This window comes from Papaver somniferum, chromosome 7, assembly GCF_003573695.1.
Source record: "Papaver somniferum cultivar HN1 chromosome 7, ASM357369v1, whole genome shotgun sequence".
Lineage (NCBI taxonomy): Eukaryota > Viridiplantae > Streptophyta > Magnoliopsida > Ranunculales > Papaveraceae > Papaver > Papaver somniferum.
Genome location: NC_039364.1, coordinates 17,844,554 through 17,872,126, shown reverse-complemented (window position 1 = coordinate 17,872,126; position 27,573 = coordinate 17,844,554). Strand labels below are relative to the sequence as shown.

The following is a 27,573-nucleotide window of genomic DNA, read 5'->3' as shown; positions in this document are numbered from 1 at the left end:
CAGATATTTCAGTACTACACATACACACTCATGGATCGAACCCAAAAACAATGACAAAACTCTGAATATAACCGAATCAAAGAAGATATTTCAGTATTACATATACGTACTCATGGATCGAACCCAAAAATCAATTAAAAAACGCGGTGCAACACAAATACACTCATGGATCGAATCCAAAAACAATGACAAAATTCTGAATATAACCGAATCAAAGCAGGTATTTCAGTATTACACATACGTACTCATGGATCGAACCCAAAAGCAATGACAAAACTCTGAATATGACCGAATCAAAGCAGATATTTTAGTATTACATATACTTACTCATGGATCGAACCCAAAAATCAATTAAAAAACGCGGTGTAACAAAAATACACTCAAAGATCACACCAAATCGACGAAAGTAGACTCTTCCAGTTTACTATCAACATCAAATCTAATACCTAAACATTAGATTTTGTTACAAACATGAAAATTTCTCTAATCCGAGAAAAAAAAAACAACCTAAATTAAAATAATCTTTTGAAGAAGAAAGGAAAAATGAAAACCTAAACTATACCAATAGTAAGGAAGTGAACCTACCGATTAATCTTAGGTTGAATTCACAAATTGATCAACACCTAAGAAGATCTTCATAGACGGAGCTCTTCACCGAACCACAAATGAGAAAATGAAGAAAAAGAAGAATATATTGAGAAAATGAAGAAGAAATGGATTTGGTTACTGCTTTTACATACTTGAGGATGTTTTCGGTATTTAAAAATACGTCCTCATATGTTCCACACGTGTGCAGGACCAGGGCTTAAAAAATTGGATCCATTTTTCTGTTTTTTTTTTATTATGGACCTCCGGTTACTGGGCTTTAGTGGATGGACCTGCCACTGACTAAGAACACTATAATAGGATCTACAGTAGGTAATTCCTACATATAGGAAATAAATACCCCTTAAAGCATCTTCAAAAGTCATACCCAGAGTCTTTTTCAACCACATTCTCTGTTGCATCGTTTTCTGTTTTTGTTTTTGTTTTCTTAGTGTTTGTGTTTGTGTTATACTAACAGCTTTTGTTTGCTTACGTACAGTTTCCATTATCTGTCTGTTTGTTTTTCATGTCACAAGGAACCATGGAGTATCTTCCGTCGGATGTCGTAGTAGACATACTTTCTCGAATACCAGTTGAGTCTGTTCTAGATTGCAAATTAGTTTCCAAAAGGTTGCTAAATCTCCTGAGTGATCGACGGGATCAATTTGCTAAGATGCACCATCAGCGGCAATTACTACAACTTACTAGTACTGGTGATGCTTTATCTTCTTCAACCGGTCTTCTATTCTCCTTTGAAAAATATGAAGAAGATGAAAGAATAGGTGTGCGACTTTATTATGGGAACAAGTATAATGATGAGATGAATATCCATGAGAAATTCTCTTACAAAACACTTCAAAAAACCACCGTCAGCTGTACTGCTATGCGCCAATCTAATGTCATAGTTGGTTCCTATAATGGACTGATCTGTCTCGTCAGATATCACCATGGAATGCCTGATCCTATCCACATATGCAATCCCATCACTGGGGAATATGTCAATCTTCCCGAATACACCTTAACTGAAGAGGAACATTTTGCCGCCTTTGGGTTTGGATATGTCCATTTAGCGAATAGTGATCAATACAAAGTTGTTAGGATTTACTACCCGGATTCGGAAAACTACGACAAAGGAGAGGTCCAGGTATACACAATCGGCATTGGGAGTGGGTGGAGAGCCATAGGTACAACATCCTACCTATTGTGGTTGGAAAATTGTGTGGGAAACTATGTGAATGGATCTCTTCACTGGATTGTTGACAAGAAGATCGTGGCTTTCAACTTGGCAGACGAAGAATTTGGATTAATCCAGTCACCACCTTGCTATGATTCTTCCCACGACTGTTCTACCTGTTTTGACATGGTGCTAGAATTGAGAGGGAATTTGTGCCTATGCCATCAAAACAACAAAGAACGTCTTCTAGATATATGGGCTCTGAAGAAAAACGCAGCAGAGGCGAGTTGGAGCAGGGACTTCAGTATAGCATACAACTCGGGTTGGGAAGGGGAAGGGGGTAGTGAATTCCAGGCTATGCCAATACTAATTACAAAGAAGAATGAAGTCCTCTTTGTGCACCAAGGTTCAACGCTGTATTGTTATGACCCAAAAAACAAATACGGTGATAAAACTTTGGGATGATGATGCAAAGTCGGAGTTAACGCTACTTACTGCAGTCCCCCACATGAACAGTTTTGTTTCGTTGAAAGCTCTAGGAGAGAGGTCTGAAAGTAACAAGAATGTGAGACAGATAAGCCTTGATGACACTAAATATTAATCAGTTTGATGGAGCAAGCAGTCTTTCCCAATCTACCGACTTGGAATTTTTATATATTTTCAGTTATTTGTGGGATTCTTGAAGAACCTAAATTTGTGTCACTTTCGAGTCCTAGGTAAATAGGAGGCTCAAACCTTCGATAGTGGGATGTGCCCTGATACAGTACATCACACCATTGACGACATACCTCATGAACCATCATCATAGTGCGTAACTTCTGCAATGCATCCAACAAATTTCAGTAATTCAGTTTCAATCCTTAATCTCAACAAATGAAAACTGAGAATGACATTAAACTGTTCACTAGAAAAGAAATTGACAACGCTCCTGCTTTAGAAAAATGGGGAGACAAGAAAATGATGAGAATATTTTCACGCTTCATTATTGTAACTATATGCTCTATCCAAATATGCAAATGATCTTCTGGACATATCTTGGCCCATTTCAAGCATAGTACAACAGTAAAATCACAGAAGCAGAAATGAAATATAATTATCAAACACAATTTATCAACAAAATTCAGACCCCAATTTATCTGTTATCTAACTTTTGTCAGACCAATTATACTAGAAAAAACAACAAAGTTCCTTTTCCGCTTACACTGCGAGCAAGAGGCAAGAGATGGATTCCCACTACCGATTGTGTATGCCTGGACCAATTGCAAGGTATCGACTCGATTGACCGAAATTCTTCATCTGCCAAGTTGAAAGCCACGATCATCTGGTCATCAATCCAGTGAAGAGATCCACCTACAAATACTCCCAGAGGAGTTGGCGTAAGCAAATGGTAGGACGTTCTACCTTTGGTTCTCCACCCACTGCCATTACCGATTGTGTATACCTGGACCTCTCCGTTGTGGAAATTGTCCGATCCAGGGTAGTAGATCCTTACAACTTTGTATTGATCATTAGTCATTGAATGGACATATCCAAACCCATAGGCGCTGCATAAAACATTCCAGTATATTCAGGAAGATTGACATACTCCCCAGTGTTGGGATTGCATATGTAGATAGGAACAAGAATTCCATGGAGATATTTGTTGAGACAAATCAGTCCATTACATGAACCAACTATGCCATCAAAGACGCGCACAGGTAAACGAGGAAAGACGATGCTGGTTTCTTGAAGAGTCTTGTAAGAGAAATTCTCATCAGTATTCATCTCATCATTATACTTGTCTTCGTAATAAAGTCCTATTGTTCTATCTTCTTCATCTTTTTCTGTTAGTCATATATAACTGATATATATGTTCATTGAAAAAATCAAATGGGGAAGCGGATTATTAATTCATACCTTGAAATCGCTCCAAAAGCGGATGAATAAGAACCGGTGGATCACTTGCGTTTCACGTTTTTGAACCTCCAAACTCGGCGGTGAGTAGGTGCCATGAAAATGAGCAAAAACTATATTTCCACAAACTAAGTACCTTGTAGAACCTCAATTTTCTCTCCAAAGGACACTAAAGGATTTAAGTGATTCTTCACAACTAATGTTTGAATACCAGAAGACTTGCTCACTAACTTGAATGCTCACTTAGAACTCGTTAGCTTAATCTCCATACTTGGTTTATCTCTTGCTAAACTCACTACTATTGAGTTGTAGTGTTTTCTTCTACTTCTTATGTTTCTACAAATGAAACTAGAAGCCTATTTATACTTAAACTTCAAGTATCCTCTCTTGGCAAGTGTCAAGGAAGAATCAAACACTTGGAGCAAGTTTTAACACTTGTTTAGCATGGATTAAACACATGGAGCAAGTGATTAAGCACTTGTTAGCATCATGCAAACACATGGTGGCAAGAAACAAGACACATGTTTCACCATGGTTGGTTAGTTGGAGAAGGATTCTTTTATGGCAAAGTCAAGCACATGACTTTATATAATAACCCAAGATGGACTTTGGGCATGCACACACAAAATGGGTGCCCAATTTCTAACATCTCCCACTCACACATAGTGTGTGTAGCGCCAACATGCTTCCCAATCACAGTCCTGAGAGAAAAACGTTCATATTGGTAAATAGTTTGTGCGTTGGGAGCTCCATACTAGAACCTCATTACGAGTCATCATGGAGACATCAACTCTTCACAAAGAATGTTCGTATCTCATTACCTCAGATAATTTGGCTACATCTGACACAATGCTCTTAATCACTCTAGCAAGCAGTATTGCACCCATGTACATTTTATCAATTGTACTCATGATTTTCGACAGACGAAAAACGCTGGCCAGCTATGAGTCACAATTCATGGTGTATCATCAAATTTTCTTCCAAGAAATTCATATCGTTCCAATTCAACTTAACAACTTTCTAGACATGTATCATCATACGGGAAGTTGCATCGTATTAGAAAACATGCTAAAGTAACATCATTAAGTATCCTCTTCATGACATAAACTCAAGTCAAAGGGGTAAATGAATTGGATATTAATCCAGTGGCTCACACAACAATGAAGCAGGGAATCATTCATCAATCGGTCGACTTAGCACATACATCACAAAGTGTATGCTATGGAGTTTCTCCCACCCAAATGGACATGTCCAGCATAAAAACCATACGCCATACAGATCTTAGTCTAGTCGCCATTTAAGCGCCTAACTTGACTTTCTGTTCCAACAGTCATTGACATAGTAACTGTTCAGAAAATCACATCTGGTTGTATAACATGCTTCATTAAATGGTGGTTACATTTAATGATCGATCTCTTTGTGAGATATCATCTTAAACATACTAAGGCGACTTATAGTTGTATAGAAAAGTTTTCTATTAAAAGCACGTGGTTTTTCGAAAAACATATCTTCCGATAAACGTCTCTTCTTTTATCTCATCTTGCTCGCTATACTATGCGCCAAGGCGAATCACCTGTGTGAGTAGGTCGATTCTTGCCTGCTGACAACTTCAATATCCGTGTACACATCAAAAGTATATGAATTCTATAAAAACATATTCATTTAAGAAATCATATTAATACTTATAATAATAATTTCATTGTCACATGTTCTACATATCAAATCCTGTTTAATCCCACGTTCTCTATGTGAGATTAAAAAGCAATTCTCGGAATGGGCTTAGTCAAAGGGTCTACCAACATTCTATTTGTGGAGATATGTCTAAGAATAACCTTTCTTCGTGCAACCATATCGCATACAAAGTGGAATCTCCTACCAATGTGTTTGGTTTTTCCATGGTATTTGGGATCTTTCACATATGCTAGAGCTGATGTGCTATCACTGTGAAGCAATACCGTATTCCGAGACACCGAGTCTCTTAAGAAATCTCCTTAACCAGAAAGCTTCTTGGACGGCTTCCGCAAGTGCAACATACTCTGCTTCCATCGTAGACAGAGCAACACACTTTTGTTTCTGACTACAAAAGGTGATTGCACCACCTCCAAGTTTAAAAACGTATCATGAAGTGGATTTAAACTCATCTCTATCATTACTCCAATCGGAATCGCTAAATCCTCTGAGTCTAATGTCTTCACCATGGTAACAAATAGGAAGATTAGCAGTCCCGCTAACATAACGAAATATCCTTTTAACTGCTTTCCAGTGATCTGGTCCAGGGTTACTTTGGTAATGACTTACCATCTCAACTGCAAAACTTATGTCGGGTATAGTACACAACATAGCTACATAAGACTTCCAACCGCATATGCATACGGTACATTGGACATGTATTTCTTTTCTTCTTCATTCTTCGGGCTTTGATCGTTACTTAGGACACATGCTTTGTCCATAGGAGTGTCAATGGGTTTGCAATCATGCATTCAAAAACACTCAAGTATCTTTTTTATGTAAGTCTCCTGAGACAAACTAAGAGTCTTTCTTGAGCGGTCTCGCGTGATCTTAACACCTAATACATAATTAGCTTCACCCATGTCCGTCATTTCAAAATTATAGGACAACCACTTATTAGTGGCGACAATTCCTTCTAGATCATATCCTGCTAATAGAATGTCATCGACATATAAGGCTTGGATAAGAATGCTTTCCTGGGATCATTTTATGTACACACAATGCTCTTCCTTAATCATTTCATAACCAACAGAGGGGATAGATTGATGGAAACGCATATACCATTGTCTAGACGATTGTTTAAGTCCATAAATTGAACGTTTGAGACGGCAAACTTTGCGCTCTTGTCCTTTGACCTCAAAACCCGTCGGTTGAGACATGTAAATCTTTTCGTCTAGTTTCCGATTAAGGAATGCAGTTTTAACATCCATCTGGAACAATTCTAAATCCAAATATGCAACAATAGCAAGCACGAGGCGAATTGAGGCAAACCTTACCACAGGAGAGAAGGTTTCCTCATAGTCAATACCCTCTTGTTGAGTATATCCTTTCGCCACTAGACGAGCTTTTTATTTTTCGATTGAACCATCCGCCTTGCGTTTAATTTTAAAGACCATTTGTTTCTAATGGCCTTTCGCCAATGCGTAAGATCAACCAACTCAAAAACGTCATTCTTATCCATTGATTTAATTTCCTCTTGCATTGCAAAAAGCCATTTATTGCAATCGACTGAAGAGATGGCTTCTCTAAAAGAAGTAGGCTCATCTTCAATACTCGCAGCATACATCAATATTCCCCCTTCAATCTCAAAGTGACGACGGGGTACTTTACCACGCTCACTTCTGCGTGTTTCAAAAACTTGTGTCTCTAGTGGTTCACTCTCACTAGGATGCATATCACTCCCACTATCCTCAGCGATTATAGGTTGAGAAACTAATTCCCTACCTTCGCTCGAAGATGGTAAGATATCTTCACTCTCTTCTATTTCAAAGAGTTCCAAGTTTTTATGAATGTCACTGATTCGAGGGAAATCATTTTCAATGAAAACAATATCTATGGACTCTATCTCAGTCATCCCTCCACTTGGATGTTCACCATACATCACATAGCCTTTTGAACAATCAGAGTATCTTATAAAGACAAGCTTTCTTGCTCTAGGACCTAGCTTTCGATTCACATGAGAAGCGTTGTGAACATTGCCAGATGAACCCCACGGGTGCAAGTTTCCTAAATTAGGTTTTTCGCCTTTCCAAAGTTCATATGGCGTAGAAGGAACCGACTGAGTTGGGACACGGTTCAAAATGTAGGCCGCAATCATAATATCATCCCCCAGAAAGATATTGGGAGGTTGGCTTTCGCCATCATTGATTTGACCATATCCATTAGTGTTCTATTCCGTCTCTCTTCAACACCATTTTGTTGCGGAGTATTTGGAATAGTAAGCTTTCTTGTTATTCCCTTACACTCAAAAAATTCCCTAAACATATCGGACAAATATTCGCGTCCACGGTCTGTACGGATACTCTTTAAACTCTTCCCAGTTTGATTCTCAACAAAGCACCTGAAACAATCCAAGGCTTCGTAGCGGTGAGCGATCAAATATACATAACCAAATCGCGTATAGTCGTCAATAAATGTGAGAAAATAAAAATAACCGTGTGTAGCTTTCACATTCATAGGTCCACAAATATCAGAATGTACCAACTCAAGAGGTTGAATAGCACGTTTGGCCTTACCAAAATGGTTTCTACAAGCTTTTCCTTCTAGACAAGGTTCACATACGGGTAAGGAACTTTAGCGAGTGAGCCAAGATGACCTTCTCGAGATAAGCGTGTCATCCTATCTTGCCTGATATGTCCTAGTCTATCATGCCAAGTCACACAGTCAATAACTCTACTACTACTAGCATCAGACACTAAAGTGAATTAAACAAGTCTAATTTAAAGAAATTATTACATATATAACCATTTCCAATAAAAGTACCATAAAAGAAGATGTCCAACCTACCGTCTTATATTTTAAAAGAATACCCTAAACTAAGAAGAGAAATAACTGAAAGTAGATTATGATGAATTCCTGGTATGTATAACACATCGTGAAGTGTTAAAATGCGTCCAGAGCGCATAGAGAGTTGATATATGCCAATTCCCATAACATCCTCACATGTTCCATTGCCCATATAGACTTTATATGTACCACGTGAAATACGTCGATAATCTACGAACCCTGCTCGATCTCGAGCTACATGTTTTGTTGCTCCCGTATCTACAATCCATTCAGGGAGAGATTGAGAAATTATTACACTTGAACACACAGATGTGTAAACAGAGTTAAATGAACAAAGTACCTTTTTCATCTCAGTGCTCTCACGGCCAAAATGTCCTTTGTGTACACAGTTATAGCATTTCATCTTAGATTTGTCTCTTTTACCAGCACGCTTTCCACGGCGACGCTTAGATGGTTTTTCTGCCTTTTCAGCATCCCTTTGGCTATTGTTCATGCGCTTCCCTTTTGGTTTACGCTCACCTTGAGCATACAAGGTAGCCACACGTGTCGCCTCTTGGCGCTCAGCTTCAAGCTCAACGTGTCGAGAGATGTCAGAAAAATTCTTGATGCTTTCATTATGAGTCAGAATTTGGTTCGTACGCACCCAAGAATCATGCAATGATCTTATCACAGCTAAAACTTGTTGTTCATCACTTAGAACATTCCCAGCAGATTTCAACTCACGAATCATTGACGACATCCTTCTTAGATGTTCTGTCATTGAATGCTTGGGATCCTTTCGGTAGACCTCAAATTTCAGTACTAAGCTGCGAAGTCTAGTGGTGGACGTACCACCAAAGTCAAATTTTAGCTGGTCCCACATTTGTTTGGCAGTAGGAAAATCCTCATATTCTCCAATAAGATCATTTTGCATGCTACTCAACATAGTGTGGCGTGCACTATGATCTTTCTTAACCCAAGTTTCGTAGGCTTCAAGATCACGACGGTGTTGGGCAGTATGACCCTCTGCAGAGGACCATTTCATTTGTTAGGAGTTCCATTTTTCCTACTTCATCCAACAAGTATCGGATTTTTCTATGCCACACATCATAGTTCTTCCCATCAAGTTTGTCACCCTTATTGAGATCAACAATCACATTGTTGCTAGCCATTTCTACACGTTTGTTGCACAAAGTTGGACATTATTATTATGTGTACACTCACTATATTGTCTCAAAATATAATTCATAAAATCATATCTATACACAAATCCGAGATCGAAAATTTCGTTAGGCTCATAATCATCACCCAAATATGCATTTTAATATAACCTCTATCAATTAATTTGGACTAATAAATATTGGTGAAGCACATAACTTAGGCAAATAAAACCACTTAAAATCAACCAACATATGATGACTAGTTATCTATCAACAGAGATAAATAAGCTACATATAAACAAAATACATCATGTGGAAAACAAACACGAAATCAGGAGTTTCTTGCTACTAATTTTAAAAGTACCTCGCTCACGAATTATTTTCAACTAACGAAAATAAAACAAAAATATGCACTGTTTCGGAAACATATATTATTGAAATTATTTTCAACTAATGAAAATAAGCAAGTAAATTAGTTTTCAACTAATGAAAAATAAAATAAAAATATGCCTCGTTTCAGAAGTAATGAAAAATCCACTTTTAGATTTTTCTAAAATTCTGAAAATAGACAAAGTAATATATACTTTCGCAAACACATACACTAAGTATTTTTGTTGAGCAAGACACTTATGATTAAACTTACGATATTAAATTAACAACATGATTCAACAAATTAATCATATTTAAAAAAAAATTAATATCGTGCATGTTGTATTTATATGAAATTAATTAAATCAACCACAAAGGTGATTGTTCCACAAAATTAATTTTAGGTCATGGTCTTTTTAGGCAAAGGCCGTTTAGTCGATGGTCCATTGGATAGTCGGTGCAAGACCAGAAATTGGAACATATTGAACCAGAAAGGTGATTGCTCCACATAATTAATTTTAGGTCATAGTCCTTTTAGGTAGTGGCCATTTAGTCCATGGTTCACTCAAAAAATAACGAAAACGCATAAAAGGCTCTGATACCAATGTTAGTCATATATAAGTGATATATATGTTAGTTGAACAAATCAAATGCGGAAGTAGATTATTAAGTCATACCTTGAAATCGCTCCTAAAACGGATGAATAAGAACCGGTGGATCACTTGCGTTTCACGTTCTTGAACCTCCAAACTCGGCGGTGAGTAGGTGCCACGAAGACTAGAACAAACTATATTACAACAAACTAAGTACCTTGTAGAACCTCAATTTTCTCTCCAAAGGACACTAAAGGATTTGCGTGATTCTTCACAACTAATGTTTAAATACTAGAAGACTTGCTCACTAACTTGAATGCTCACTTAGAACTCTCTAGCTTAATCTCCATACTTGGTTTATCTCTTGCTAAACTCACTACTATTGAGTTGTAGTGTTTTCTTCTACTTCTTATATTTTTACAAATGAAACTAGAAACCTATTTATACTTAAACTTCAAGTATCCTCTCTTGGCAAGTGTCAAGAAAAAATCAAACACTTGGAGAAAGTTCTAACACTTGTTTAGCATCGATTAAACACATGGAGTAAGTGATTCAACACTTGTTAGCATCATGCAAACACATGATGGCAAGAAACAAGACACATGTTTTACCATGGATTGGTTAGTTGGAGAAGGATTCTTCTTATGACAAAGTCAAGCACATGACTTTACATAACCACCCAAAATAGACTTTGGGCATGCACACACACAATGGGTGCCCAATTTCTAACATTTTCGAAGGAGAACAGAAGACCCGTTGAAGAAGAAGAAGCATCGCCATAACTAGCAGCAAGCTGAAATAATTGATGTTGATGGTGCATCTTCGCAAATTGATGCCGTCGATGAGTGAGGAGATTAAGCAACCTTTTGCAAACTAATTTGCAATCCAAAACAGACTCAACTGGTAGTCGAGAAAGTATGTCTAATACGATATCTGACGGAAGACACTCCATAGTTCCTTGTGACATAAAAATGAATACTGTTAAGAAATTTAACCTTCTGTAAAATAAGATCTACAATATCAAATTAGATAAAGAATTGAACCTGGATTAAATTAAGCTTAGAGAAAAAAAAATCTTTAGTAAATTGTAATGCAGAAATATGAATTTTGGCACAAAAATGAATGAACCCCGGTGATCCTTTAAGCTTTCAGGAAGATCAAATCTTAAAACTTGTTACTACAGCTTAATGCAAATTGAGCTAAATTATGACTTTGTTATACAGGATTGATTGAACATAATGATTGAACATAATTCTGGCATCCCTGAGCTTTGTCACGCAATATTACTAAATCTTATACAAAAAAAATTGTGATCCCTGTGATCCAATTTCAAGGCATTCAAAGATCCAACCTTTTAATTCCTCTTGCAGATAGAAAAAACAAAATAATTGAAAATTGAAACTAAAATTAACTACCTTAACAAACATTGATAAGAAAATCACTGATCACCTGTATCAAAGCTTATCCGCAGAGAAGATTGTTTCTCTGCAACAGTGTTTAAACTGTATAACACTCAAGAGTCAAGAGTCAAGACTTCTTCGAATTCTGCACCATCTCCTCCTTAAGATTAATTACCACCGTCTGAAGCAATAGGCGCTTAGGTTTCCAGTAGGTCCACCCGTCTGTCCCTACTTTCAAGCCTATCCCACCTACCCTGACTACTGGATACACCACTTGCTAGTCGCTACATATGGGACTTGATTAGGGGAAGGTCATAGCAATCCCTACCAGAGGGTAATTGCTTGCTTGTTGTAGAAAGGCACTGCATTTTTGACTTTTTCTTTGAAAAATAAGTCTGGAAAATCTAAACTTCCGCTAGTATTTTTGATGCGTCTTGGTAGGATGCATGCTCTCTATTAGAATACACCTATGTGTTGTATCATTATGTGGGCACATACCCTTAATCCATATCTTCCAGTAGGAGTTGATATCATGCACTATTATCTTCGACAGGAACCTTCATTAAGCCAAACAACAAAGCCTAATGGTTGTCTCGGATCATATCAGCTATCTCGTTGAACAGATTTCTCAATAATCCGAGCTCATGATATGGTGCTGAGAGGTTCATCGGAGATTCACAAAAGTTGAGCCCTTATATCAATTTAAAAATGTTTCAAAAACTCATCCTTAGGTCTCACTGAGTACCGTGGGTTAAGGGTTTTCAGTGTAGTATGATCTTCATAAGCCTAAGAAAACTAATGATATAATGTAGTAAGAGGGCTTAAACGAATTTTCAAAACAATAATAGTTTGATACATAAATTTGAAACATAGGTGCAACTCAGTCTAAGCCTCAATGGGAATTAATCTCAATGACGGGAGAGAGAAAGTTGTTTGCTCCCCAAGTCAAAACAAAATGGCCGAAACAATGTAAAATAAAATCAACCATCGGTCAACGGTGCATTGTATCTTGGACAAGTGATACACAACAACGCCTAAAAATAGAAAATAAATGCCAGATTGTCACACAATCTGGGCTCTATTCATTTTATACATGCCAAATCACATGTTATATCAAAAATAAATAATACTTAAACATACAAAATTTTTGTTCAACCTATGTTCTAGTGATATAATTACAGTTACAAAAGTAACGCAGAGAAACAGCTCTCTCTGTAATGATATCTTCTCAATCAATTGGAGGGAATACCTTAGATCGGATAGAGAAAAATGGCAAGTACTCCATAAAAATCATTGAGCTATTAGGGAGAACTAAAAATAATACTGCCATGGAGGCTACGAGATAGACATATACCAGCTTTATCTTATTGGGCGCATGATACTGTAGTCCACATACTTTATACTGTATTTTCTTTTTTTAAATTAGCTGAAGATTAATATATCTTTAAAATCAAGGATATCATTGGGCTTAACTATATTTAAAATCTTCAATTTTCAATACAACAAGCAAATGCAACAGTAAAATACAACTAGTACAACCATTGACACGGTGGAAAACAAAACGACACCACTACGTGATTGCACGGATTCAGATTCGTAAATCAAACAAATTTTATCATAATTCTAATTTGTAAAACAAATTGAATTAAGTCGACAAGTGGACTACACGTGCGTTGTACGTCGGCAAACGCTAATCTTCCCAAACCCGTACAGATCCAAGAAAATTGCTACCACTAGAAGAGATTATTTAGTTGTCCTTCTCCAAACATTCAACCATTAAAGAGATGATGTAGTTGTCCTCCTCCAAACATTCCTGGAGTACTAAATACAACACGTGCAAATTCGTACAAAGATGTGCAAACAGAGACTTCAATAAGAAGAAAAACCGATACCAAAAATTCTGCTGAAGAGTCTTTCCGGAAGTCCAAAAGTTGACCGGGAAATGGACAGAAATCGACTGGCGAAGTCACACGGAAAGTAGCTCAGGTGACCGGCAAATTCAAACCGGCCACCTATCAGACCTAATGGTCAAGCGTCAAAATTAACGGCCAATGCTGACGTTACCGTTAACTGGATCACTTCACCGAGTCAGTGAGTTGAATCGTTTCAACTGTCAGTTCAATAGGACTGACGGTGCAATTTCAGGCATTAACAGGTTCTGCTCAAGCCATTTACTCAATACCTTCCTGCAATATTCACAACCATCTGGAACCACCGCCACTTCCTTCTCTGTCCATTCAAAGCAACATCAATTCACTAGTACCAGCCATAACTCCTTTTCTACTACAATTACCACCTGCAGTTCCACAAAATAGCAAGTTCATCTTATCTCCATTGCCAGCCTCAGCTGCTTCTTGCGCACCTTGCATTTATCTAAACTATCGAGCATTCATTCATCTCTGCCATAGTTCACATCACCAGCAACACCTCATCCTGTTATTTCAATCCACACCTGTAGCTTCAGCTCAAGAATGAGCTCATCTCAACTCACCACCAGAACCACCAACACAAAACTGCTGCCATTTCTTACTCTTCTCTGTTGCATAATCATTTCCTTGCCTTCAACAGCCTCAGATCCCTGCTAGAACCAGTCCATAACTGCAACATTATCACCATCCATTTCACCTGGACAACAACAGCTTATTCAAGCCAACCATTTCAGTTCCAAATGCTCATCACTTCAGTACCACCATCAACTGCTCATTGCAGTCATCCATCAACTCATTCCTGTCCTAAACATTCATCTACATTAGGTTTTCATTTCAGCAATGCCACATTCTTCTAACTGTTGTTACTTCAGCTACAGCTCACTCATACCAGCAGCAACCCTCTCAGTTCAAACTCCACAATTCAATCTCCAATTGCAGCTTCAATACCAGCTGTACTCCTTGCAATCTGCCTTCTAATCCTAACTCAAAATACCACAACACCAGTTCAAATGCAATTCATCTTCCATTCTCTGAAGCTCTCAGCGCACCATGTTCCATCTCATTGCATTCAATAGCTCATAACCACCAACCTTCCGACACCTGCAATTTGTATTTGAAACCTAGGCATTCATATAACCATTCTTGAGCCAACACAGCATCACTACCATGAGCATCTGTAACACCACTTCTATCTCAGGCACCAAACTACAACTGCAACATGTCAGTCACCAGCCACAATCCATCTCCATTTTAGCAGTATCAATTACAGCCTTCACCATCAGTTCACAGCTCAATTGACTAAGACAGATCTCATACTGTCTCTCTAATACTGCTCAAAATCACGGAAAAACTGTGCACTGCACTCTTCACTAATCACATGTATCCTGCGCACAAAATTAGGTGTTTGCATCAGATTAGAGTGTATAGCATGAAGATCTTATTATGCAACATATAGTATATTGAGTTTATCATTCACCATGGTGGCACACTTACCTTAAAATACTGTTTTTTGAACAACTCCATGCACAATCCTGCTTCCGTGAGCCTCCCTTTTTTACCGTTGAAATTTCACATAGCCTTCCACGTTTCTTTATTTCTTGTGCAAGCGACGAAGAAGGTAAACTAGCGAGATATTCTTCTTGTGCTCCATTATTTTCTTGCGCGGAACTAGAGAAGGAACAGGAACTGGAATCAACAAGTTCGAATATCACACAGTCACCAATTATCAGCTTATAGCTGATGGCAAAGTCTTTCCAGCCTGCACAGAACATGTATTGATACACTTAATGGTCTGACAAGAACCTCCCAACTGAGACATTCTTCATTTTGTTGCTAGACATCCAATTTATCTTCCCTACCTTCTTAGAAAGTATTATTTCCTAGTTTTTAGGCATGATGATGAGTGGAAAACCTTAACATGAAACCGCATCCCACCATCAAGCCTAAAAACTAAGAAATCATATTTTCTTAAGCCAGTGTCTCGCACAAATATTTCCCAGCCTTCCTCAAAGTAGGTGTCATTTGAGTTTTGCTCACTTCTATAATCCAACATGCTTCATTAGGACCCTGAACAACTTCCCATTCACATGCTAGAGATTCTGCCGGTAATCTATGATAGAATGCTTCTGGATTACGGTGAAAATAAAATAATAATAATCTTATTTCACTACTAAGTAATACATATTACAGTAGCTAGCAGGAAACAAGTTAGTAATCCTATCAGATCAGTATAACAAGTGTGTATAACCATAGTAGGACTTAAATTAAAAGAAAAATGAAATGATATTCCAGTACCCGCAAGAAAGGGAATATAGCGACAAAACAAGGGGAATTGGTTGGATGAACCATCTCGATGCAGAAGCTTCACAAGCATTGAAGTAATTTCTCACTTCTTACTCTCTATCTTGGTTCTGAACTGAGCTCAAGGGACAATATCATAACCAGCTTTTTAGTTTTGGTTCCAACGGTGAATTGACATTATACCGAAATGTTTGACCAATCTGCAGTTGTTATGTGGGTGGTCAGTGCAGTAATGTGTACAAATTTAGGGCACCCATCTTACTCTTCATTATGTAATTCCTGGATATGGTAAGGCTGTGTCATCTGTCAGGAAGACAATTATTCTTTCAAATGCAAAAGCTGAAATCGACCTTGTTAAAATTAACAATTCGATTCCGGCTCAAGCACAAAAGCTGAATTCAGTTCTATTGCATCCAACATTTTATTCTATTTTTCTTTAATTTCACTGTACCGGACAGCTACTCGTCATATCGCACTACTGCAACAACATCTTGCAAGCAAAATACACTAAACTATCACCTAAAACTATTCTCTTTTCTATAAGTACGCGACATTCACCAAAAAATCTTGAGTCTTGACTAGCCCAAAAACGAAAAGAAATTGAGAACTGGTCAACTACTAAATAATTTCATACCATCAGCCATCTTGGAATCGATAATGGGAACATCTTTATCATCATTCACACGATCATAACAATGGCGACGCTTCCATGAATGAGTCTGTTCATCATAGACAACCTTGTCTTTCTTGCGGTTCTTAATACCTGCAATAATAAAAAAATCACATTTCGGTTATCAAGTAGTCTCTAGGAAAGATTCGCATTCTAAAAAAAAAAAGCATTCAAACTACTCTTATAAATTTATTACAGGGATGATGATTCAACTAAATTCTGCAATTTATGGAGCTTTAGATTGGATAACAAACCCTTTTTTTTGAGCAAAGGTCTCCCAAGCTGTCGGCAATCTACACACTGGAAGCTGTAAATAACAAAGTAAAATGCACACATGATAGTTAGTCAGCTAACAAAAGCCATTTTAAACCATACAGCAATAGAATTCCCCTCCCTAACTCATGCGTACAAAATGAAATGTAAAAATCTAACAGGGACATTGTATAATATGCTGGAATAGTTGTTCATAGAGCTACAATCCTCAAGAAGCCATCCTAGCTTAGTTCCATAAAAAAATGGCTATAATCAGACCCAAGTGTCAACAAACAATAAATGAAATTTTCTGAAATGATGTTGCTTATTCCAATCCAACAAATTTGCTTATGAAATCTAAAATTCATGGTGGTTTGTAAGATTAAAGTATACCTAATCTCAATTCCAAATAAAAATTCTATCCCTATCATGTTTCAGTTTCAAGCAGTGTTGAAATCAAATCCTAAGGAAACCCTTGATTCTTCATACTTAATTCGACAATAAAATTGATAGTATGATGAACGTTCAATAGATCGGAATCGGAGCAGAAAGAAATAAGATTGAAATCGTACCTTCAATCTCAAAACAAGAACACCCAAAATCCCCTTTTCGATTATTCTCAAATCCCAACTGGAATTGACCAACTCAAGGTTTCATAACCAACACCTTTCTTTCTCTGAGATAGAAACCCATACTATGATTCTTCAATTTCAACACAAACCCTAACTTCTCTGCTCTTTCTTCATCTCCATCTCCTCTATCGGTTCGAAGAAGAAAGGAGAAGGGAAAAAGAAAGGAAGGAGAAAAAAGAAGAAGCAGGTTGCCGAGATTCGAACCCACAACGTTCAGGTCGCTTTTACTAAACTGCCCCTCAACAATTACAACATTACCAACCTCCGTGTCCTTTTTTTCTGCACAAGAGATTTACGTGATTACCCATCGTATTTTGTTATATTTACGCCAATTTTAGTGAGAAATAGAAGCATGGAGGGGCTCTTTAGGTCTTTCATTGTAGATTGAAAATGGTTTGGGACACCAAAATCCAATCTTTTTGTCAATGACTTACGATTTAGAAAAAACAAAAAAAAAAAAGAAATGGCCAGGTCCTTCCTCGCTTGGCTCGGTCGGTCCAATAAATTTCTTGGGCGCGCACACACACCAAGGAAGAAGAAAATGAAATATAACTGTTAGTTGGAAAATCTAAATCGATCTCGGGTTGCCCCGAGAACTAGGAATTATATGATTTAATCTTGGTTATCCTTACATAGGATGACAGTCAAATCAAACTATCATTGAAATTCCACTCTTTAAGATTTGGCTGCTCAAAATCCATCCTCCATTCGTTTTACTCATCCCAAAGGTTAGGAAATAAAAGAAATGCAGCATATACGCTTGACAGAATATTCACAATTAAATATTGCAGATGAACTTTGCTCTCTCTGAACATTTTTACAAATTTCAACAGACAGTTCAATAATGCTCGTTCGATTGAATGGAGCAAGTTACAACGGAAAAAGAAAAACAAGTGGCAAAAACAGATGAAAATGGGACACTGGAGAAAGCTAAGGTTGATTATGAGCCAGCCAGACGTGTAAGTCTGAACATCATCTTTTAATCCCTCCTTTGCCTCTTGGTGCGGTGCTGTTTCTTCATATCCTTTTTTCTCTTAGAAGTTGACGACTCGGATTCCGATTCTAAACTGGATCTTGAAGTTCCAGATTCTTCTTCAATTTCTTCTCCATGTTTCTGTTGTTGCATAATGAGCATAGGCATATTTTTCAGGTATTCACGCATGTTCTCTGTGATACTACCAAGCCCTATTGAAGTAAAGAAGTTAATAGAGAATCTCGTGTTCTTAGGATTATCCTTAGGAAAGATGGATTCTAATGAATCCTGCATAGTGGGTTCACCAAGCCGCTCATCCAACTTCATACCAAGGCGCTGAGACAATTCTTGGAACATAATTTTTATGAAGATACGTGAAGATGAAGTTGTATCCTCCTCTGTCAAGCGGACATAAGCCAAAATATGCCAAGGTAAAGCATCTGTACCAAGTAAATGTGCAAAAAACTTGGCGACGTTCCGGAGCTTATTGGTTTCGAGCCTGTGTTTCATTGAGTATTGTTGCACAAAACACTTTTCAAAATTCTCCTGATAGATTTTATTGATCATGCAAAACCGCTGCCCTAAGAGCAACTGCAGTGGTGCGATCAAAACCAAAGATCAAAGATCAAAAAAAAGACCAAAATTTGGGTTTAGTCCGTGGTGTGACGCAACGGTAAATGATTAAAATTTCGTCAAGCGGACTTTAAAAGTCCGCCCCATTAAAATTTCATCAGGCGGACTTTAAAAGTCCGCCCCATCCTTTGTAAATTTTAACAGGCGGACTTTAAAAGTCCGCCTCATTAAATTTCCATCGGGCGGACTTTAAAAGTCCGCCCCATTCTTTGCAAATTTTAACAGGCGGACTTTAAAAGTCCGCCTCATTCCTTTTTTTTTTTTATTTAATTAAAATTTCATCGGGCGTAATTTAAATCTCCGCCCGTTAACAAGCGTACTTTAAATTTACGCCCAGCATCAAGCGTACTTTAAATTTACGCCCGACTATATTAGAATTTGGGATTTGGTCGCGACCATATTTGGTCTGGAATTTGATCTTTGGTCCAAATTTGATCTTTACTCCGTCCCACTGTGTTAGGATCTCATCCCATAAATTTGGTTATACTCGCCCACTGTGGATGCTCTAAGAGACCATAATACCGAAGATATGTTCTCTCCTGACTACAGCACTCCAACAGCATTATGCAAAGCTCCATTTCTTGACCTGGCTGAAGCTTAATTTTTAGTAATTCGTGGCCAGCTTCCTCAAAGTCTACATTTGACATAATGGTGAGATATATTGTTCTTCTTAAATTCACAACATTCATCTCTGTTTCGTCCTGTATATTATTCATTTGCTTCTCATCCTCACTACACGAGGTTACATCTGAACCTTCTCCTTCACCGACACCAAGTATGTTGCGTTTCAGTTCTTCATATCTCTTCTCGTTCTCCACAAATTGTGCATCCACCTTGAAAATATCTAACCAAGTCTCTGGATCTATTTCATCTTCAAGGGATAACTCGTGAGTTAGCTGATCTTCTTGTTGTTGGAAAACGATTAATAAAAAAATAATTTTTTAAAGTTATAATAAAAAATTATAATTTATTGTTTTATTTTGTGAATTAAACTTTTTAGTCCCACATCGTGGAGTTTCCAATTTTTAGTAGTTTTAAGAAACTATATAAAGCTTTTAGTCCCACATCGGGGAGTTTTTCTTCTTAAGTTGTATTTGTCAATTATATAAAGAAATTCACTACTTTTGTAAAATCTATGGGAAAGGGGTTGCTCTATATTTTAGAGGGACCCCTAAGGGAAAATATTTTATAGCGGTTTTTAAGCATTCGCGATTTTCCTTAACGGTTTTTTCGGAGTTGCCAAGCTCAAGTTGAGCATCTACTACATATGCTAGTAGTAGGTGTATTAGGGTGTTTTATCCTGGATATATCCGTCCTGTGAGGGATATAGCATCACTCTTGAGTGTAGCCGGGCGCTAATGTCTTAAGGACAGCGTATTGAACACGTGACTCACTCTATTTTCCAAAGTTTTTCCTTGTTGCTGTTGCGGAGATACGGGGAGCTTGTTCGTTTCGTCAAAGCAATCACTTCCATTATAAAGGAGCTAAGTATCAATAACTTTTGCTTATTTGATTTTTCTTTGTTTTTGATTATCGCACCCAACAATCTTAAGACATTAGTATTTGTAATAATCGAAAACGACTGATTGGTTTGTGAATCATGGATGTTAATTGTGGAGTGAAAAACAAAAACGAATTTCTGGTCATCTGTAGAGTTTCAATTTTATCTTTTAATATAGAAGGAATTTAGATGAACCCTTTTGACACAACGTAGTAGACATCCTGATAGTTACCCGCGTAAAATTTCAGAATTTTTGGAGTTGTACAAGTATTTGTTTGATATTTTACAAAACAGAAAAACGTTTCTGAAAAATTCTGACGAGCAGAAAATTGTTGTTAACTAAATTAATTTTTGTGGGGGTAACCATGAATTTTTTGAAACGCTGATTCAAACGAAGTTTGTATATATAGATGTTATCTTCAAAACTCATATTTTACTTTCTGATTTGGAATTGTGATTTGTTAATAAAGGTGTCATCTCCGAGGGACATGGCTAATAGCCGCATGTGGTTGGAAACAAATCTTCCAAAGATGGCAAAGGTGAGAACATCGAACGCAACTCTAAGCATGGTCTTCATGATAAAGGTATATTTCGTAAACCTGAATCCAGAATTACTTTAGTTAAGGGTGAGTGTTATGTTTGTAAAATTCCTGGCCACGCGGCAGTAAATTGTAGACAACATAAAAACCTTAATAAGTAGAAAGTTAATGCTAATTTAGTTGAAACAAACTAGAACGAGTTTGGTGGCGTGATGTCGGAAGTTTTTTAATAACCAATGTGAGAGACCAGTAGGTGGACTCTGGAGCCACCAAGAATGTTTGTTGAAACAGAGACCTGTTCACCTCCTATCATAGGATAGGGGATGTCGAGAAACTCTTATTGAGTAACTCATATGCAATAGAGGTTGCATAAAAGGAAAAGGTCGAGCAGAAGCTCATATCTGTAATATTCTCACATTGAATGAAGTTTTCATGTTCCGAGCATATGCGAAAATCTTGTATCTTGTTCTGTTGTAGATGGAAAAATATTTAAGATCTTAATTGAATCTGGAAAACTTGTTGTAACTAGGCAGTGATTTTTTAAGCAAGAGTTATAGGACTTTGGGTCTATATAAGCTTAACGGAAAAACTGATGATGTGAACGTATTGATTCTTGTGATATCTTTGTGTGATTGATTGTTTTACGTGGTAGACTTGGAACCGTAAACTTATAAGTCAATGCTTAACTGGCTAGCATAGGCTTCGTACCCAAATTTAGTTTGGATTTTGAACACAAAAGTGAAATCTGTGAAGAATCAAAATATGCTATAAAATCTTTTAGCACAAATGTTCAGAGTAATTATAAGCCTTTAAATTAATTCAGTTAGGCCTAGTTGACATGAGTTCAACCCAAAACCACTGTGGTAAAAGATGGTTATAACTTCCGTAGATGATTGTACGAGGTACTATCTTGTATACTTGCTTAGGATAAGGATGACGCCTTAGAAGCCTTAAGATGTATAAACTTGAAGTTGGAAACCAATTAGAAGCCTTGAACATAACAACCGTATCCTTAAGGAGATGATAATTTCCATGTTGATTAGTTCAGGATTACCTGCGGCCTTGTGGGGGGAGGCAGTCCTCTTAACTAGTATATCCTGAATAAAGTACCCTTTTAAAATCAGATGAAACTCCATATGGTTTATGGAACGGTAGATGACCTTCTTATGAATGTGTCAAAGTGTGGGGGCGTTTGACTAAGATTGTAATTCCTCTTCCTAAAAGAACTAGATTGAAACCAAAAATGTTGATTGTGTTTTCGTATAGGGTATATTGAGTATACTTCTACAAATAGATTTTTGGTTGTGTGTTCTGATTTTTTCTGACATTGGTGTGAATATTATTACGGAATCTAGGGATGCTGAGTTCTTTGAACATGTTTATTCTAAACCTGTACCTCATTAGAGATGTGTTGTTGATCCCCTAGATTTATTTTCAAATAGTCAGAACTTTTAAAGGAAGATGAAGTTGATGTTGAGCCTAAGAGAAGTAAAATAATTAGACTTGAGACTTCTTATGAAACCGACTTCATAACATGCCTAGCTTAGTCGAGCCCAGACTTGTAAAGAAGCCTTGATATCTACTGAAACCCCATTCTGGTAAGAAGCTTCATTTAGTGAAATGGACTCAGTCCGTTGGAACCAGACTTGGGAGCTTGCTAGTTTACCTCCAGGTTGTAAGACCATGGGATGTAAATGAGTCTTTAAGAGGAAACGATAGGTAGATGAAACTGTGGAAAAATATTAAGCTAAGTTGGTAGCTAAAGGCTATAAACTAAAAGAAGGTGTAGATTTCCTTGATTCTAATTCAATTGTGACGGAAATTACTTCCGTTGAGATACTAATTGTTATTGCTGCCATAAAGAACGTAGAGATACATCAGATGGATGTTAAGACAGCTTTTTCTAAAACCGTGAATTAGGTAAAGAAATTTACATAGATCAACCTGAAGACTTTGTAGTGAAAGGTTGTGAATACAAAGTTTGTAATTTGAAAAATCTTTGTATGGTTTTCAAATAAGCACGTAAACAGTGACATGGAAAATTTAATCATGTGATAATGGATAGTGGATTTAAATTAATGAATCTGACAAGTATGTTACAAGTAACTTGTTAAGGATGTCTGTGTAATTGTATGCTTGTATGTTGATGATATGCTTGATACAAACATAGATGTGATCAATTCCACTAAAAACATGCACTGAATGAGAACATTGACTTGAAAGACTTGGGCCCTTTTGATGTAATCTTAGGGATGAGGATTAGAAGATAATCAAACATTTATAAGTCTTAGTCGTTCTCATTATGTTGAGTTGTGCTTAAGAGATACAATCAGTCTGATTGTAAACCTGCTTGTACTTCGTACGATTATTCTTGTAGTCTCAAGAAAAATAAGGGTAGTGGAGTATCTTAACTTGAATACTCAAAAGTTATAGGATGTCTGATGAATTTAATGAACTGTAAGAGTCCAGACATTGCCTATTATGAGTAAGTTAAGTGGATATAATTGTAGTCCAGAGCAAGAGAATTCAGATGCACTGAGTAGAGTATTATGGTACCTAAAATACTCTTTGATTTATGAAAGGTATCTTGTTGTCCTTGGGACTTTATGATGCAAACTGGATAGTTGACTCAGAGGAGTCTAAGTCTAAGATGGATATGGTTTCACTCTAACATGTGGGTTTTTGTTGGAAGATTTCCAAACAAACATATCGCTCAATTCATTATGGAATCTGAGAGTATTGCGTTAGATAAAGCATGAGAGGGGGCCGAGTTCCTAAGATGATTTTTAGAAGACATTCCTCTTTGGCATAGGCCTGTGCCAGATATATCTATACATTGTGTTAGCCAAGCTATAATAGTTAAAGCTAAGAAATAACTAATCTCAATCGGCGTTATTTCCATTGATTGGATAAAGTCCAAGGAGAATATCGCGCAATCTTTGACGAAAGGTTTGTACAAAGAGATAGTTAAAAATGCATCGAGGGGGTTGGGGCTTAAGCTCATATATTAAACTTGCCATGAAGGATACTCAACCTTGCTGATTGGAAATCCCATGATCAAGGTTTCGAATGAGACAACTAATTTGTGGTGGGTAAAGGTAAACACTATCAGAGATTTTCATTCTCTGTCCCTTCCCTATGGTGTAGACGTGATAGTGTGACTGCATGTGGAGGATGACTTTTTAATAAGTCTTAATGAGTTATATAGTTTCAATTTAAGATTGAAGTGGGGTGTAGCAGTAACACTCTTTATGGAAACTCACCTATCTGAATGAGGAAGTGGGTCGCTTCCTGTGAGAATATGAGCTGATTCTCTAGAGCATTCTGAGAAACAGGATACGTCCAGGGCCAAAACGGACAAAACGGCACGAGCTTGGCAGCAATCTTGGAGATATCACCCGTGGTTGTTATCACGAATTACATCAAATGCTAGCAGTTCAAGACATAGTTCACTGTCTCTAGCAAGTAATTCTGGTAATATCTCACTAAGCAAAGGTTCAAGACCTCATGGACACCTCTGCCTAAAATGGTATTTCTTGCGTTTTTTATGTGATTTTCATTTTGATGGTTTTGGTATTACTGGAACTTAGGACCTAAAGGTCACTAAGGGTTCACTAGTTCATGCTTTTTCACTTTGGTGAAAGATACCTATAGTCTCACCATGTGAGAATTAAAGATGAAAGCTCTCAATACTATTATGATTTATGCAATCCATAGTATGACCCTGGGGTCAACACACTTTTGTGTGAGGGAGAGGACGTAGAAATGACTAGTATGATTTCAACACTTGCACGATCAGTCTGTTTGGATCGTGAGGTTGGGATGTTTATTTACCAAGATCTATCTGTGTTTTCATGTTTTATTGAGTTTTCATTCATGTGGGGGATTGTTGGAAAACGATTAATAAAAAAATAATTTTTTAAAGTTTTAATAAAAAATTATAATTTATTGTTTTATTTTGTGAATGAAACTTTTTAGTCCCACATCGTGGAGTTTCCAATTTTTAGTAGTTTTAAGAAACTATATAAAGCTTTTAGTCCCACATCGGGGAGTTTTTCTTCTTAAGTTGTATTTGTCAATTATATAAAGAAATTCACTACTTTTGTAAAATCTATGGGAAAGGGGTTGCTCTATTTTAGAGGGACCCCTAAGGGAAAATATTTTATAACGGTTTTTAAGCATTCGCGATTTTCCTTAACGGTTTTTTCGGAGTTGCCAAGCTCAAGTTGAGCATCTACTACATATGCTAGTAGTAGGTGTATTAGGGTGTTTTATCCTGGATATATCCGTCCTGTGAGGGATATAGCATCACTCTTGAGTGTATCCGGGCGCTAATGTCTTAAGGACAGCGTGTTGAACACGTGACTCACTCTATTTTCCAAAGTTTTGCCTTGTTGCTGTTGCGGAGATACGGGGAGCTTGTTCGTTTCGTCAAAGCAATCACTTCCATTATAAAGGAGCTAAGTATCAATAACTTTTGCTTATTTGATTTTTCTTTGTTTTTGATTATTGCACCCAACACTTGTTCTACTAGGTCCAACTCAGGCCTGACAGCGGGGTGTCCCTGAAACTTAGCTTTTCTCAAGGCAAAGAGGCCTGACAGCGGGGTTTTCCTCCTTCATGCAATATTCCACGAAACCGCTCAAAGATACCATGGAGACCCTTAATTAGGTGTAAGATCCTGAAGAAGGGAACCACATTCTGTAACAAAACCAACCGCAACTTCAACACTGTCATCTGTGGGTTTATCTAGTAGTACCGTGACAAGCTCCAGAGCAATAATCTCATGAGCAACTTCCTGGTTAACAAGATGTGCTATAAATTTAGTTGCAGCAAGTAACTGCGGCTTATCATTCCTCTTGTAAGCTCTTTTTAACTGTAACACAATCCTTCTCAAAAACCAATTCACCCACTTCAGGAAACTTGGTGTTAACCACGGCAGACAAAACTGCGAAAACATCACTAAAACCCGGAGAAGCCATTTGAGACTTCATGCACGATCTACAGAACAAACCTCTTCCTCTTATAAGATTCTCAGCAAATATTTTTAATATTAGTCGCATTCACTTTATTCACAAGTCCATTGATAGATTTACGTAACGCATTCCATGACAACCTCTGGTATTCAGAGCTACTCTTATCTTCCACATCACTGATCATTCCATGACAACCTCTGGATATTCATCTCACTGGTGCACTTGTCTCCGTAATAAAGTCGTAAGCCGCCTACTGTTTCATCTTTTTCTATTTTGTGAAAGGATAAAAGAAGACCAGTTGAAGAAGAATAAGTATCACCGTAACTAGCAAGTAATTGACGTCGACTGTGCATCTTAGCAAATTGATCCCATCGATGAGTGAGGACTGAGGAGATTTAGCAACCTTTTACAAACTAATTTGCAATCAGAAACAGACTCAACTGGTATTCGAGAAAGTATGTCTAATACCACATCTGATGGAAGACAATCCATGATTGTTACTCCGTGTAACACAGACAAAACACAATCCAACAAAGAGAATGTTGTAAATAAGGCTAGGTTTTTTCTAAAGGCTTTAAGGGGTATATTTATTGTATATATATATATATATATATATAATAATGCGCCCTACTTCTATAAATACGAACTTGATCAGACTTCTAAAAGCTAACTTATTCTTAAACAGGAAGCCTCTAGGACTAGGTATGCACATAGCTTCGTAGCTTCAAACATATTTGGCAGCATATTAATAATCTTAAAATAGGTATCAAATTTGTAATCTCGGAGCTTCTAAGAGGATACTCCCTCTATTCTTTTTTAATAAACTGATTTTGTTTTTAGAGAAAATTAAAGAAATTAAGTGAACTAATCATTGAAAGTGGTCCTCATGACACTTGTCAATAAAAGAAGTGAAGTATAATGGTCCCAATGACACTTGTCAGCAAAAGAAGTAAAGAGAAATGGTCCACATGACACTTGTCATCAAAAGAAGTTAAGAGAAAGTGGTCCCAGAAAAACTAAAGTAATATTTGACTTTCCCAATTAGGAAACCAGCCTATTTTTTTGAAACATTTATTTATAAAAACCAGTCTATTGAAAAAGAACGAAGGGAGTAGAATCTAAGAGATACAAATTGAACCCTAAACTGAAATTACCCACTCTCTATTTTCTTAAGAAATTTACAAACAATGAAAGTATTATTATTTTGGCGCATGCATTGGACTAGAGGAATTGAGCTTTGTTAAAAGAAACGGCTAAATGTCGTGTTTGGATCTTTTCGACCAAATTGTACGTATAGAGAAAATTGACTCAGTTTGAATGAAACAAATTGTAAATTTGCTGTTCGAAAACAATTTGTTCAACGTGTGTAAAAATTCTAAACAGAACAGGACGGACAAACGCAGAAAAAGGAAGCTAAAGACGCGAATGGATGTTGTTACTGAAGGAATGATATGCATGTGATCCATATAATTCTCCAGGTACGTACGTATGGCTTGAGTA

The 27,573-nt window shown here is 37.1% G+C and overlaps 1 protein-coding gene, 1 long non-coding RNA gene and 1 pseudogene across 6 annotated transcripts; 1 reads left to right on the top strand and 2 right to left on the bottom strand.

Annotated features, from left to right (window-relative positions):
• The first annotated feature begins 1,126 nt into the window (after nucleotides 1-1,126).
• Nucleotides 1,127-2,224, top strand: LOC113294248 (F-box protein At3g07870-like). Its single transcript, XM_026542651.1, has one exon. The coding sequence runs from the start codon at nucleotides 1,127-1,129 to the stop codon at nucleotides 2,222-2,224; it is 1,098 nt and encodes a 365-aa protein (XP_026398436.1).
• An 11,075-nt stretch (nucleotides 2,225-13,299) lies between these two features.
• On the bottom strand, nucleotides 13,300-17,597 carry LOC113296472. 5 transcript variants are annotated; one of them, XR_003333044.1, is made up of 6 exons: nucleotides 17,392-17,597; nucleotides 16,822-16,874; nucleotides 16,532-16,660; nucleotides 15,456-16,097; nucleotides 15,091-15,355; nucleotides 13,300-14,981 (listed from the first exon to the last, which is right to left on the bottom strand). It is a non-coding gene; the product is annotated as an uncharacterized LOC113296472 (long non-coding RNA). The 5 variants fall into 5 exon arrangements; XR_003333045.1 differs by having other exon boundaries at nucleotides 15,091-15,722; nucleotides 15,892-16,097; XR_003333046.1 differs by having other exon boundaries at nucleotides 15,091-15,706; nucleotides 15,892-16,097.
• Nucleotides 17,598-18,430: 833 nt separating this feature from the next.
• On the bottom strand, nucleotides 18,431-26,257 carry LOC113294247 (annotated as a pseudogene).
• Between the last annotated feature and the right edge of the window lie 1,316 nt (nucleotides 26,258-27,573).